Genomic DNA, 15,519 nt, shown 5'->3' on the forward strand with positions numbered 1-15,519 from the left:
TTCATTCATCAAACTTTTTTTTTTTTTTTTACTGGTTTTCTTAAAATTCTTACCTTTTCTTTGTGAAAGCCGCTCCAGCGCTTCACCCGCCCGTCGCAAGCCTCTTCATAAGTGACAATCCCGGCCTTCCTCCAATCACGGCGTTGCTTTAGGCAATAATTCCCCTGGTGGGGAAGCCGCGATTGGAGGATGCCGCCGGAATCGTCATTGCTGACGTATGAAGAGGCTTGCGACAGGCTGGAGAAGCGCCGGAGCGGCTTTCAAGAAGAAAAGGTGAGTATTTTAACAAAATAAGTGAAATGTAAAATTTGATGAATGAAAGTGCCCCTGTTTTTAATAGGATTTAAAAAAAAAAAAACGGGCTGTCATTCCGCAAACTTTACATTCACTTTAAGTCAAATAAATATGCATGCTTTGCAGGTTAACTACAGTATGTCCTCCTTGGTTCAGGCGCCATCTTTAAATTTAGCGACATCTCACACAGAAGGTTACCCAACACGAGAGTGAACTTTCTGGGGGTCAACATAGATTTTATCCGCATGCAGATTTATGTCACATAGCAACGCAGGGAGAAGCTTCAGGCTGCCTACCGTCTATTTCAATCTACTCCTCAGCCTTCAGTGATTCAATAAATGGAGATGGTAGGTCTTATGGTTGCGGCTTCAGGGCACTATTCCTTTTGCTCGGGTAACCTGGCAACCAGAAGAAGCAATACTTCCAATCAACACTGAGGGCCAAATTCAGCGCCCTTCAGTTTGTCCGTTTTATTCCATTTCAATTGGACAACATCACTACGGTGGCCTATGTCAATCACCAGGGCGGAACTTGCACTTCTATGGCAATGGCTTCCAGTCTCAATGCCAAACTACAAAGATACGGATTGAGAGATCCTCAGGCAGAGCTAGTGGATGCCTTAGCAGTTCCTTGGCATTTCAATCTATTTCATCTTTTTCCTCCAATTAGTCTTCTCCCTCAAGTAATAGCTTGAATCAAACATGAGGGAACCTCAATTATTCTGTTAGCTCCTGTGTAGCCACACAGGACTTGGTTTTCAGACCTTGTGAGAATGTCATCTGCTCCTCTGTGGCGGTTGTCTCAGAGGCTGGACCTTCTGGCTTAAGGTCCGTTCTTCTATCAATCTCATTTCTCTGGGACCGACTGCATGGAGATTGAATGCTTAGTTTTATCCTAGAGAGGAATCTCGGAGACGGTTATTAATTGATACTCTGGTTCAGGCAAGAAAACCCGTTACTAGACTCATTTACCATAAGGTGTGGAGAGCTTATCTGTCTTGGTGTGCAGAACATGGGTTCCCTTGGCACAAAGTAAAAACTATGAGTATCCTTCAGTTTCTACAGTATGGTTTGGAGAAGGGCCTGTCTGCTAGTTCTCTTAAAGGTCAGATTTCTGCTCTTTCTGTTTTGTTGCATAAGAGGTTGGCTTGTTTTCAAGATGTTCAGCCGTTTAAGCTATTGCTAGAATTAGAACTGTTTTTAACCTGTTGCTCCTTCTTGGAGCCTTAATCTTGTTCTTAGAGTTCTTCAACAGGCTAAGTTTGAGCTTATGCATTCTTTTGATATTAAGTTACTATCTTGGAAAGTGTTGTTTCTGTTGGCTTTTTCATCTGCTTATAGAGTGTCAGAATTGTCTCCCCTCCTGTGTGACCTACCTTATCTAGTGTTCCATTCAAATAAGGCTGTTCTTCGGAGAGGCTTTTGTATAATCTGTATATTAGAGCTTTAGAATTCTATCGTCATGCTACCAAGTATTTTCGTCAATCTTCTTCCTTGTTTATCCTGTATGCTGGTAAGCGCAAGGGTTAGAAGTTCACAGCTGTTACCGTTTCCTTTTGGCACAGTGTTTTGAATCGAATGCCTTATATATAAGCGGGTCAGCAGCCTCCATTGTAGATTACGGCTCATTCCACTTGTACAGTGTCTTCTTTCTGGGCTTTTAAGTATGAGGCTTCAGTTGAACAGAATATGTAAGGCTGCTTTATTGGTCTTCATTACATACTTTAACAAAATTTTACAGATTTGATGTGTTTGCCTCAGCTGAGGCAACTTTTTGGTAGAACTTATGACTGCCTTCCCTCCCTAACGTTCCACAGCTTGGGTATTGGTTTCCCAAAGGTTATGAATGAATCCATGGACTCTCACTGCCTTTAGAAAGAAAATATAATTAATGCTTAGCAGATAAATTATTTTCTTTCTTGGCAGTGAGAGTACATGAACCCACCCTGAAATAGTGTAGTGGCAGCAGTATTATGGCACCTCTTTACCCCATTTATCTCTCTACTTTTCCTTATCCTTGGCTTGAACTACTGAGAGGGTAGAGGAAGTGGGAGGGATATTTTATGCCCTGTTTGGATTTTTAGTTGCCAGGTGAAGTATTTCCCATAGGTTATGAATGAATTTCTTGAATTCACCGCCAAGAAAGAAAATAATTTATCAGGTAAGCATAAATAAATTTATACTTTTGCACAGTGGGGTGTAGGTCCACCACTCCATTGAAACTAGTACACCATTTACAGTCTTTTCATCTTCCTGAAAAAGGGAAATGATTTTTGACCTTCTATGCTATAATACCAATTAATATTTTTATTACGTTATGGCTGTGTTATTCTGATCTTACAATATAAGCTGTCTTTAAGTATATAATATAAAATGGTGAAATAAAAATTTATATAGGTTTTACCTCCTATCCTGTTGTGTTTTTTTTTTTTTTTTTTGTAGAACACATCAAAGTTATGACAAGAAGAGGTCACACGATATTTTTTGAAGCATTTTGTTTTTGAACCATGCTTTTTTTTCCCCCCGTTATGAAATTGTGATATGATTGTGATTTGCAACAAGTACATTGAAGAGTGTACTGTAAATCTTGTTTGATTTTACTGGTTATTTCATTTCAGTATGTCCATAACACTGATTTCTCCAACATTGGTGTGTCCGGTCCACGGCGTCATCCTTACTTGTGGGAATATTCTCTTCCCCAACAGGAAATGGCAAAGAGCACAGCAAAAGCTGCCCATATAGCCCCTCCTCAGGCTCCGTCCCCAGTCATTCTCTTTGCCTCTCTGCACAAGTAGCATCTGCACGGAGATGGTGAAGAGTATGTGGTGTTAGTTGTAGTTTTTTATTCTTCTATCAAGAGTTTATTTTAAAATAGTGCCGGTTTGTACTATTTACTCTAAAACAGAAAAGGATGAAGAGTTCTGTTTAAAAGAGGAGTATGATTTTAGCAGCAGTAACTAAAATCAATTGCTGTTCCCACGCAGGACTGTTGAGCCCAGAGAACTTCAGTTGGGGGGAACAGTTTGCAGACTTTTCTGCTCAATGTATGACTAGTCCATTTTCTAACAAGACTGAGTAATGCTAGAAGACTGTCATTTTCCCTCTTTGGGATTGGTAAGCCATTTTCTTAGACTCATAACAGAATGAAGGCTTATTAATGGGCTATATACTGGTTGACACTCTTGTGGGCTAAATCGATTGCTTTATTCGATATTTATATGTGGTTTGAAGTGTTTTTAAAACCTGAGAATAATTGGGTAACGTTTTTAGGCGCCAGGCAGTCGTTTAGACACCTTCCCAGTCAGGAAGGGCCTTTCACTCTAGTAGGCAGAGCCTCATTTTCGCGCCATAATTGCGCAGTTTCTTTTGGATGCAGTGCATGCAGCTTCATGTGAGAGGGTTTGGTGGCCATTAAAAACGTTCCTGGAAGGCTTATTTTTGTGACGAATATCCCCCAAGGACAGGTGAAGCCGCAGCAAACGCTGTGTCTGGGACTGTAGTGGGTTTAAAGTTGCTAATTGATAAAACAGCTCCGGTTTCCTCATTTAAGGGGTTACAAAATTGGGGTGCAATGCTCTTAAGGCATTAAGACACTAGGGTGCAAATTTGGTAAAGATCGGATATTTCCTTCATAGTTTTTCACATATCCAGAAATAAAGTGTGCTCTGTTTAACATTTAAAGAGACAGTAACGTTTTTGTTTAAAAACGGTTTTATTGCATTAATAGCCTGTATAAGCCTGTTTAACATGTCTGTACCTTCAGATAGATCATGTTCTGTATGTATGGAGGCCAAGGTGGCCCCCCTTCAAATGTATGTGATAATTGTGCCATGGCGTCCAGACAAAGTAAGGTCAGTACTGTCACATTTAATAAGGTTGCCCAAGATGATTCCTCAAATGACGGTAGTGGGGATAGTTCATCATCCTCTCCTTCTGTGTCAATACCAGTTATGCCCGCGCAGGCGATTCCTAGTACATCTAGCGCGCCAATTCTTGTTACTATGCAACAATTAACGGCAGTAATGGATAATTCTATAGCTAATATTTTATCCAAAATGCCAGCATTTCAAAGAAAGTGTGATTGCTCAGTTTTAAATACAGTAGAGCAAGAGTGCGCTAACGATAATTTATCTGTCATACCCTCACACCAGTCAGAATTGGCAGTGAGGGAGGGTTTGTCGGAGGGAGAAATTTCTGATTCAGGAAGAATTTCTCAACAGGCAGAACCTGATGTTGTGACGTTTAAATTTAAGTTAGAGCATCTCCGTGCCTTACTTAAGGAGGTACTAACTACGCTGGATGATTGTGACTCTTTGGTCATTCCAGAAAAATTGTGCAAAATGGACTAATTCCTAGAGGTCCCGGTGCACCCTGATGCCTTTCCGATACCTAAAAGGGTGGCGGACATAGTGACTAAGGAGTGGGAGAAACCAGGCATACCTTTTGTCCCACCTCCTATATTTAAGAAAATGTTCCCCATGGTCGACCCAAGGAAGGACGCATGGCAAACAGTCCCTAAGGTTGAGGGGGCAGTTTCTACGCTAGCCAAATGCACAACTATTCCCATTGAGGACAATTGTGCTTTCAAAGATCTTATGGATAAAAAATTGGAGGGTTTACTTAAAAATATTTTTGTTCAGCAAGGTTTCCTCCTCCAACCAATTTCGTGCATTATTCCTGTCACTACGGCGGCGTGTTTTTGGTTCGATGAACTAGAAAAGTCGCTCAATAAGGAGACTCCATATGAGGAAGTCATGGACAGAATTCACGCACTTAAGTTAGCTAATTCCTTTATTTTAGATGCCGCTTTGCAATTGGCGAGGTTAGCGGCGAAAAATTCAGGGTTTGCAATTGTGGCGCGCAGAGCGCTCTGGCTAAAGTCTTGGTCGGCGGATGTATCTTCCAAGACAAAATTGCTTAATATTCCTTTCAAAGGTAAGACCCTTTTTGGGCCAGAATTGAAGGAGATTATTTCAGACATCACTGGGGGAAAGGGCCATGCCCTCCCACAGGATAGGCCTTTTAAGGCTAAGAATAAGTCCAATTTTCGTTCCTTTCGTAACTTCAGGAACGGACCGTCTCCTAACTCTGCAGCCTCTAGACAAGAGGGTAACGCTTCCCAGGCTAAGCCAGCTTGGATACCAATGCAAGGCTGGAACAAGGGTAAACAGGCCAAGAAGCCTGCTGCTGCTACCAAGACAGCATGAAGGGGTAGCCCCAGATCCGGGACCGGATCTAGTAGGGGGCAGACTCTCTCTCTTTGCTCAGGCTTGGGCAAGAGATGTTCCCGATCCCTGGGCACTAGAAATAGTCTCTCAGGGTTATCTTCTAGAATTCAACTAACTTCCTCCAAGGGGAAGGTTCCACATGTCTCGCTTATCTTCAGACCAGATAAAGAGACAGGCATTCTTACATTGTGTAGGAGACCTGTTAAAGATGGGAGTGATACACCCAGTTCCAACAGTGGAACAAGGTCAGGGGTTTTACTCAAACCTGTTTGTAGTTCCCAAAAAAGAGGGAACTTTCAGTCCAATTCTGGATTTAAAAATTCTAAACAAATTCCAGTTCCATCGTTCAAAATGGAAACCATTCGAACAATTTTACCTACAATCCAGGAGGGTCAATATATGACTACTGTGGATTTAAAGGATGCGTACCTACATATTCCTATCCACAAAGATCATCATCATCAGTTCCTAAGGTTCGCCTTTCTGGACAAACATTACCAGTTCGTGGCTCTTCCGTTCGGTTTAGCCACTGCTCCCAGAATTTTCACAAAGGTGCTAGGGTCCCTTCTAGCGGTTCTAAGACCAAGGGGCATTGCAGTGGCACCTTATCTAGACGACATTCTAATTCAAGCGTCGTCTCTTTCCAAGGCAAAGGCTCATACAGACATTGTTCTAGCCTTTCTCAGATCTCACGGGTGGAAGGTGAACGTAGAAAAGAGTTTCCTGTCTCCGTCAACAAGAGTTCCCTTTTTGGGAACAATAATAGTCTTTAGAAATGAAGATCTTCCTGACAGAGGTCAGAAAGTCAAAGCTTCTAAACGCTTGTCAAGTTCTTCACTTCACAAGTTATTCTGCAGCCTTCCATAGCTCAGTGCATGGAAGTAGTAGGATTGATGGTTGCAGCAATGGACATAGTTCCTTTTGCTCGAATTCATCTAAGACCATTACAACTGTGCATGCTCAATCAGTGGAATGGGGACTATGCAGACTTGTCTCCCCAGATTCAAGTAGACCAGGTAACCAGAGACTCACTCCGTTGGTGGTTGACTCGGGATCACCTGTCTCAGGGAATGAGTTTCCGCAGACCAGAGTGGGTCATTGTCACGACCGACGCCAGTCTATTAGGCTGGGGCGCGGTCTGGGACTCCCTGAAAGCTCAGGGTCTATGGTCTCGGGAAGAGTCCCTTCTCCCGATAAACATCCTGGAACTGAGAGCGATATTCAATGCGCTCCGGGCTGGCCTCAACTAGCGAAGGCCGGATTCATAAGATTCCAGTCGGACAACATGACGACTGTAGCTTACATCAACCATCACGGAGGAACAAAGAGTTCCTTGGCGATGAGAGAGGTATCCAAGATCATCAAATGGGCGGAGGATCACTCCTGCCACCTATCTGCAATTCACATCCCAGGAGTAGACAACTGGGAGGCGGATTATTTGAGTCGTCAGACTTTCCATCCGGGGGAGTGGGAACTCCACCCGGAGGTCTTTGCCCAGTTAACTCAATTATGGGGCATTCCAGACATGGATCTGATGGCGTCTCGTCAGAACTTCAAGGTTCCTTGCTACGGGTCCAGATCCAGGGATCCGAAGGCGACTCTAGTGGATGCATTAGTGGCGCCTTGGTCGTTCAACCTAGCTTATGTGTTTCCACCGTTTCCTCTCCTTCCCAGGCTCGTAGCCAGGATCAAACAGGAGAAGGCCTCGGTGATTCTGATAGCTCCTGCGTGGCCACGCAGGACTTGGTATGCAGACCTGGTGAATATGTCATCGGCTCCACCATGGAAGCTACCTTTGAGACAGGATCTTCTAGTACAAGGTCCATTCGAACATCCAAATCAATTTCCAAGCAGTCAGCTGCAGAGAAACTAAAACGCTTGATTTTATCCAAGCGTGGGTTTTCAAATTCAGTGATAGATACTCTGGTCCAAGCCAGAAAACCTGTGACTAGAAAGATTTACCATAAAATATGGAAAAAATATATCTGTTGGTGTGAATCCAAGGGATTCTCCTGGAGTAAGATTAAAATTCCTAAGATTCTTTCCTTTCTCCAAGAGGGTTTGGATAAAGTGTTGTCAGCGAGTTCTCTAAAAGGACAGATTTCTGCTTTATCTGTTTTGTTACACAAACGCCTGGCAGCTGTGCCAGATGTACAAGCTTTTGTACAGGCTTTGGTCAGAATCAAGCCTGTTTACAGACCCATGACTCCTCCTTGGAGTCTAAATTTAGTTCTTTCAGTTCTTCAAGGGGTTCCGTTTGAACCTTTACATTCCATAGATATCAAGTTACTATCTTGGAAAGTTCTGTTTTTGGTTGCTATTTCTTCTGCTAGAAGAGTTTCTGAATTATCTGCTTTGCAGTGTGATCCACCCTATCTGGTGTTCCATTCAGATAAGGTGGTTTTGCGTACCAAGCCTGGTTTTCTTCCAAAAGTTGTTTCCAACAAGAATATTAACCAGGAAATAGTTGTTCCTTCTCTGTGTCCGAATCCAGTTTCAAAGAAGGAACGTTTGTTACACAATTTAGATGTAGTCCGTGCTTTAAAGTTCTATTTAGAAGCAACAAAGGATTTTAGACAAACCTCATCTTAGTTTGTCGTTTACTCTGGTAAGAGGAGAGGACAAAAAGCTACTGCTACCTCTTTCTTTCTGGCTGAAAAGCATTATCCGATTGGCTTATGAGACTGCCGGAACGGCAGCCTCCTGAACGAATCACTGCTCACTCCACTAGGGCTGTGGCTTCCACATGGGCCTTCAAGAACGAGGCTTCTGTTGATCAGATATGTAAGGCAGCGACTTGGTCTTCTCTGCACACTTTTGCCAAATTTTACAAATTTGATACTTATGCTTCTTCGGAGGCTATTTTTGGGAGAAAGGTTTTGCAAGCCGTGGTGCCTTCTGTTTATGTAACCTGATTTGCTCCCTCCCTTCATCCGTGTCCTAAAGCTTTGGTATTGGTTCCCACAAGTAAGGATGACGCCGTGGACCGGACATACCAATGTTGGAGAAAACAGAATTTATGCTTACCTGATAAATTTCTTTCTCCAACGGTGTGTCCGGTCCACGGCCCGCCCTGGTTTTTTAATCAGGTTTGAAAAATTTCTTTCTCTATACACTACAGTCACCACGGCACCCTATACTTTCTCCTTTTTTTCTCCTAACCGTCGGTCGAATGACTGGGGGGCGGAGCCTGAGGAGGGGCTATATGGGCAGCTTTTGCTGTGCTCTTTGCCATTTCCTGTTGGGGAAGAGAATATTCCCACAAGTAAGGATGACGCCGTGGACCGGACACACCGTTGGAGAAAGAAATTTATCAGGTAAGCATAAATTCTGTTTTATGCACATTCTTGGTACTTTAATTTAAACATACTGTTTCCAAATCAACCACTTTATATATAGCTGCGACTAAAGAACATGAGATATCTAGCACCTATTTTCAGTTACTGTAGGTTTATTTCTAAGGCTTTTCTTTTTCTTCTATAGTAGGTTACAGGGAAGTTATTTCTATCTCTGCTTGAATGGATAGCAAATAATGTTTCCAAACATAGATTTAGTTTTAAGGGCATTTGTTTAATTTGTGAAGGCACACAATCTGTCAGTCCTATTGTTTAATTCATAGTTAACCTTTCTTAAAGGGACAGTCTACACCAGAATTTTTATTGTTTTAAAAGATAGATAATCCCTTTATTACCCATTCCCCAGTTTTGCATAACCAACACAGTTATAATAATATACTTTTAACCTCTGTGATTATCTTGTATCTAAGCCTCTGCAAACTGCCCCTTTTTTCAGTTCTTTTGACAGACTTGCAGTCTAGCCAATCAGTGCCTGCTCCCAGATAACTTCACCTGCACGAGCACAGTGTTATCTATATGAAATACATGAACTAACACCCTCTAGTGGTGAAAAACTGTTAAAATGCAATCTGAAAAGAGGTGGGCTTCAAGGTCTAAGAAATTAGCATATGAACCGCCTAGGTTAAGCTTTCAACTAAGAATACCAAGAGAACAAAGCAAAATTGGTGATAAAAGTAAATTGGAACATTGTTTAAAATTACATGCTCTATCTGAATCATAAAAGTTTATTTTGGCCTAGACTGTCCCTTTAATATATGAACATTGTTTTAATTTGACCTTTATTTTTAAATTCAATTGTATAATTTTATTCCCAAGGCTGCAGTTCATGGAGCTCGTTTCAAAGGTCAGAATCTAAAGTTAGCTTGGAATAAACCAGTGCCAAATACATCCAGCACAGAAACGGAAGATGCTGAGCAGGAGGAGGAGGATGTGAGTGCTACCTATTTCCCTATACTCCTAATGAGCAGTAAGGAGCTGACTTTGCGGCAGGCTCTTGCAGAATGAATATAAAACACAAGAAGTTTTAATAATCATGTGGAAATTTCCTTAATGTGTTGGGTTTCTAATGTACTAAATGTAATATTTCTGTTCAGAAGAATTAATGAGCACAATTTAAGTTGACACTCGTCAGGATAGCACGTCCTCGGCTCTAGTTAACTATTTCGCAAAGCAAAAAAGTGTCTAAAAACAAAACAAAAATACATTTCAAAGTACAATAACACTTATAATGACACTATCTAAAAAAATCTAAAAAAATAAAACATTCTGCTATGTGAAGAGCATTATGTGAAATATTAATATTTCTTTCATGTAATTGGCAAGAGTCCATGAGCTAGTGACGTATTGGATATACAATCCTACCAGGAGGAGCAAAGTTTCCCAAACCTCAAAATGCCTATAAATACACCCCTCACCACACCCACAATTCAGTTTTTACAAACTTTGCATCCTATGGAGGTGGTGAAGCAAGTTTGTGCTAGATTTCTACCTTGATATGCACTAATCAGCATTTTTGAAGCCCGTTTCCTCTCAGAGTACAGTGAATGTCAGAGGGATGTGAAGGGAGTATCACCTATTGAATGCAATAGTCATCCTAACGGGGATCTATTTCATAGGTTCTCTGTTATTGGTTGTAGAGATTCATCTCCTACCTCCCTTTTCAGATCGACGATATACTGTTATATACCATTACCGCTACTGATTCTCGTTTCAGTACTGGTTTGGCTTTCTGCTTTATGTGGATGGGTGTCTCTTGGGAAGTATGTTTCTTTTACTTAAAGACACTATCAGCTATGGTTTGGCATTTTATATATAAAGTTATAAATATATGTTTCTCCAACATAGGTGTGTCCGGTCCACGGCGTCATCCTTACTTGTGGGATATTCTCTTCCCCAACAGGAAATGGCAAAGAGCCCAGCAAAGCTGGTCACATGATCCCTCCTAGGCTCCGCCTACCCCAGTCATTCTCTTTGCCGTTGTACAGGCAACATCTCCACGGAGATGGCTTAGAGTTTTTTAGTGTTTAACTGTAGTTTTTATTATTCAATCAAGAGTTTGTTATTTTAAAATAGTGCTGGTATGTACTATTTACTCAGAAACAGAAAAGAGATGAAGATTTCTGTTTGTATGAGGAAAATGATTTTAGCACCGTAACTAAAATCCATGGCTGTTCCACACAGGACTGTTGAGAGCAATTAACTTCAGTTGGGGGAACAGTGTGCAGTCTCTTACTGCTTGAGGTATGACACATTCTAACAAGACGATGTAATGCTGGAAGCTGTCATTTTCCCTATGGGATCCGGTAAGCCATGTTTATTAAGATAATAAATAAGGGCTTCACAAGGGCTTATTAAGACTGTAGACTTTTTCTGGGCTAAATCGATTCATTATTAACACATATTTAGCCTTGAGGAATCATTTATTCTGGGTATTTTGATATGATTATATCGGCAGGCACTGTTTTAGACACCTTATTCTTTAGGGGCTTTCCCTAATCATAGTCAGAGCCTCATTTTCGCGCCGGTATGGCGCACTTGTTTTTGAGGACAGCATGGCATGCAGCTGCATGTGTGTGGAGCTCTGATACATAGAAAAGTCTTTCTGAAGGCATCATTTGGTATCGTATTCCCCTTTGGGCTTGGTTGGGTCTCAGCAAAGCAGATTCCAGGGACTGTAAAGGGGTTAAATATAAAAACGGCTCCGGTTCCGTTATTTTAAGGGTTAAAGCTTCCAAATTTGGTGTGCAATACTTTTAAGGCTTTAAGACACTGTGGTGAAATTTTGGTGAATTTTGAACAATTCCTTCATACTTTTTCGCAATTGCAGTAATAAAGTGTGTTTAGTTTAAAATTTAAAGTGACAGTAACGGTTTTATTTTAAAACGTTTTTTGTGCTTTGTTATCAAGTTTATGCCTGTTTAACATGTCTGAACTACCAGATAGATTGTGTTCTGACTGTGGGGAAACCAAGGTTCCTTCTCATTTAACTATATGTATTTTATGTCATAAAAAAATTTAGTAAAAATGATGCCCAAGATGATTCCTCAAGTGAGGGGAGTAAGCATGGTACTGCATCATCCCCTCCTTCGTCTACACCAGTCTTGCCCATACAGGAGGCCCCTAGTACATCTAGTGCGCCAATACTCCTTACTATGCAACATTTAACGGCTGTAATGGATAATTCTATCAAAAACATTTTAGCCAATATGCCCACTTATCAGCGAAAGCGCGACTGCTCTGTTTTAGAAAATTCTGTAGAGCATGAGAACGCTGATGATATGGTTTCTGAAGGGCCCCTACACCAGTCTGAGGGGGCCAGGGAGGTTTTGTCTGAGGGAGAAATTTCAGATTCAGGAAACATTTCTCAACAAGCTGAACCTGATGTGATTACTTTTAAATTTAAGTTGGAACATCTCCGCGCTCTGCTTAAGGAGGTGTTATCCAATTTGGATGATTGTGATTATCTGGTCATTCCAGAACCACTATGTAAAATGGAAAAGTTCTTAGAGGCCCCGGGGCCCCCCGAAGCTTTTCCTATATCCAAGCGGGTGGCGTACATTGTTAGTAAAGAATGGGACAGGCCCGGTATACCTTTAGTACCTCCCCCCATATTTATAAAATTGTTTTCTTATAGTCGACCCCAGAAAGGACTGATGGCAGACAGTCCCCAAGGTCGAGGGGGCGGTTTCTACTCTACACAAGCACGCCACTATACCCATAGAAGATAGTTGTGCTTTCCAAGATCCTATGGATAAAAAATTAGAAGGTCTGCTAAAGATGTTTGTTCAGCAAGGTTCCCTTCTACAACCAATTGCATGCATTGTCCCTGTCACTGCAGCCGCGTGTTTCTAGTTTGATGAGCTAGGAAAGGCGATTATTAGTAATTCTTCTTCTTATGATGAGATTATGGACAGAATTCGTGCTCTTAAATTGGCTAATTCTTTCACCCTAGACGCCACCTTGCAATTGGCTAGGTTAGCGGCGAAAAAATTCTGGGTTTGCTATTGTGGCGCAGAGCGCTTTGGTTAAAATCTTGGGCAGCGGATGCGTCTTCCAAGAACAAATTGCTTGACATTCCTTTCAAGGGGAAAACACTCTTTGGCCCTGACTTGAAAGAGATTATCTCTGATATCACTGGGGGCAAGGGCCACGCCCTTCCTCAGGATAGGTCTTTTCAAGACCAAAAATAAACCTAAGTTTCGTCCCTTTCGCAGAAACGGATCAGCCCCAAGGGCTACGTCCTCTAAGCAGGAAGGTAATACTTCTCAAGCCAATCCAGCCTGGAGACCTATGCAAGGCTGGAACAAAGGAAAGCAGGCCAGGAAACCTGCCACTGCTACCAAGACAGCATGAAATGCGGGCCCCCGATCCGGGACCGGATCTGGTGGGGGGCAGACTCTCTCTCTTCGCTCAGGCTTGGGCAAGAGATGTTCTGGATCCTTGGGCGCTAGAAATAGTCTCCCAAGGTTATTCTCTGGAGTTCAAGGGGCTTCCTCCAAGGGGGAGGTTCCACAGGTCTCAGTTGTCTTCAGACCACATAAGAAGACAGGCATTCTTACATTGGGTAGAAGACCTGCTAAAAATGGGAGTGATTCATCCTGTTCCATTAGGAGAACAAGGGATGGGGTTCTACTCCAATCTGTTCATAGTTCCCAAAAAAGAGGGAACGTTCAGACCAATCTTAGATCTCAAGATCTTGAACAAGTTTCTCAAGGTTCCATCGTTCAAGATGGAAACCATTCGAACACTTCTTCCTTCCATCCAGGAAGGTCAATTCATGACCAAGGTGGATTTCAAGGATGCGTATCTACATATTCCTATCCACAAGGAACATCATCGGTTCCTAAGGTTTGCATTCCTGGACAAGCATTTCCAGTTCGTGGCGTTTTCTTTCGGATTAGCCACTGCTCCTAGGATTTTCTCATAGGTACTAGGGTCCCTTCTGGCGGTGCTAAGACCAAGGGGCATTGCTGTAGTACCTTACTTGGACGACATTCTGATTCGAGCGTCGTCCCTTCCTCAAGTAAAGGCTCACACGGACATTGTCCTGGCCTTTCTCAGATCTCACGGATGGAAAGTGAACGTGGAAAAGAGTTCTCTATCTCCGTCAACGAGGGTTCCCTTCTTGGGAACTATAATAGACTCCTTAGAAATGAGGATTTTTCTGACAGAAGCCAGAAAAACAAAACTTCTAGACTCTTGTCGGATACTTCATTCCGTTCCTCTTCCTTCCATAGCGCAGTGCATGGAAGTGATAGGTTTGATGGTAGCGGCAATGGACATAGTTCCTTTTGTGCGCATTCATCTAAGACCATTACAACTGTTCATGCTCAGTCAGTGGAATGGGGACTATTCAGACTTGTCTCCGAAGATACAAGAAAATCAGAGGACCAGAGACTCATTCCGTTGGTGGCTGTCCCTGGACAACCTGTCACAAGGGATGACCTTCCGCAGACCAGAGTGGGTCATTGTCACGACCGACGCCAGTCTGATGGGCTGGGGCGCGGTCTGGGGATCCCTGAAAGCTCAGGGTCTTTGGTCTCGGGTAGAATCTCTTCTACCGATAAATATTCTGGAACTGAGAGCGATATTCAATGCTCTCAAAGCTTGGCCTCAGCTAGCGAGGGCCAAGTTCATACATCAACCATCAGGGGGGAACAAGGAGTTCCCTAGCGATGGAAGAAGTGACCAAAATCATTCTATGGGCGGAGTCTCACTCCTGCCACCTGTCTGCTTTCCACATCCCAGGAGTGGAAAATTGGGAAGCGGATTTTCTGAGTCGTCAGACATTGCATCCGGGGGAGTGGGAACTCCATCCGGAAATCTTTGCCCAAGTCACTCAACCGTGGGGCATTCCAGACATGGATCTGATGGCCTCTCGTCAGAACTTCAGAGTTCCTTACTACGGGTACAGATCCAGGGATCCCAAGGCGGCTCTAGTGGATGCACTAGTAGCACCTTGGACCTTCAAACTAGCTTATGTGTTCCCGCCGTTTCCTCTCATCCCCAGGCTGGTAGCCAGGATCAATCAGGAGAGGGCGTCGGTGATTTTGATAGCTCCTGCGTGGCCACGCAGGACTTGGTATGCAGATCTGGTGAATATGTCATCGGCTCCACTATGGAAGCTACCTTTGAGACGAGACCTTCTTGTTCTAGGTCCGTTCGACCCACTCCAGCTGACTGCTTGGAGATTGAACGCTTGATCTTATCAAAGCGAGGGTTCTCAGATTCTGTTATTAATACTCTTGTTCAGGCCTGAAAGCCTGTAACCAGAAAAATTACCACATAATTTGGTATATCTGTTGGTGTGAATCTGCAGGATTCCCTTGGGACAAGGTTAAGATTCCTAAGAGTCTATCCTTCCTTCGAGAAGGATTGGAAAAAGGATTATCTGCAAGTTCCTTGATGGGACAGATTTCTGCCTTGTCTGTGTTACTTCACAAAAAGCTGGCAGCTGTGCCAGATGTTCTAGCCTTTGTTCAGGCTCTGGTTAGAATCAAGCCTGTTTACAAAATTTGGACTCCTCCTTGGAGTCTCAACCTAGTTCTTTCAGTTCTTCAGGGGGTTCCGTTTGAACCCTTACATTCCGTTGATATTAAGTTATTATCTTGGAAAGTTTTGTTTTTGGTTGCAATTTCTTCT

General features: G+C 42.7%; 1 protein-coding gene across 1 annotated transcript in view; it reads left to right on the forward strand.

Moving 5' to 3' along the window:
* The window catches only part of RBM26 (RNA binding motif protein 26), a gene marked incomplete in the record, with an annotated part of 247,005 nt that extends 237,123 nt beyond the window's left edge, over positions 1-9,882 (forward strand). The window contains 1 exon segment of the mRNA XM_053705484.1: positions 9,694-9,882. Coding sequence (XP_053561459.1) covers positions 9,694-9,882 — 189 coding nt within the window.
* Positions 9,883-15,519: the final 5,637 nt, after the last annotated feature.

This window comes from Bombina bombina, chromosome 3 (genome assembly GCF_027579735.1).
Source record: "Bombina bombina isolate aBomBom1 chromosome 3, aBomBom1.pri, whole genome shotgun sequence".
NCBI lineage: Eukaryota > Metazoa > Chordata > Amphibia > Anura > Bombinatoridae > Bombina > Bombina bombina.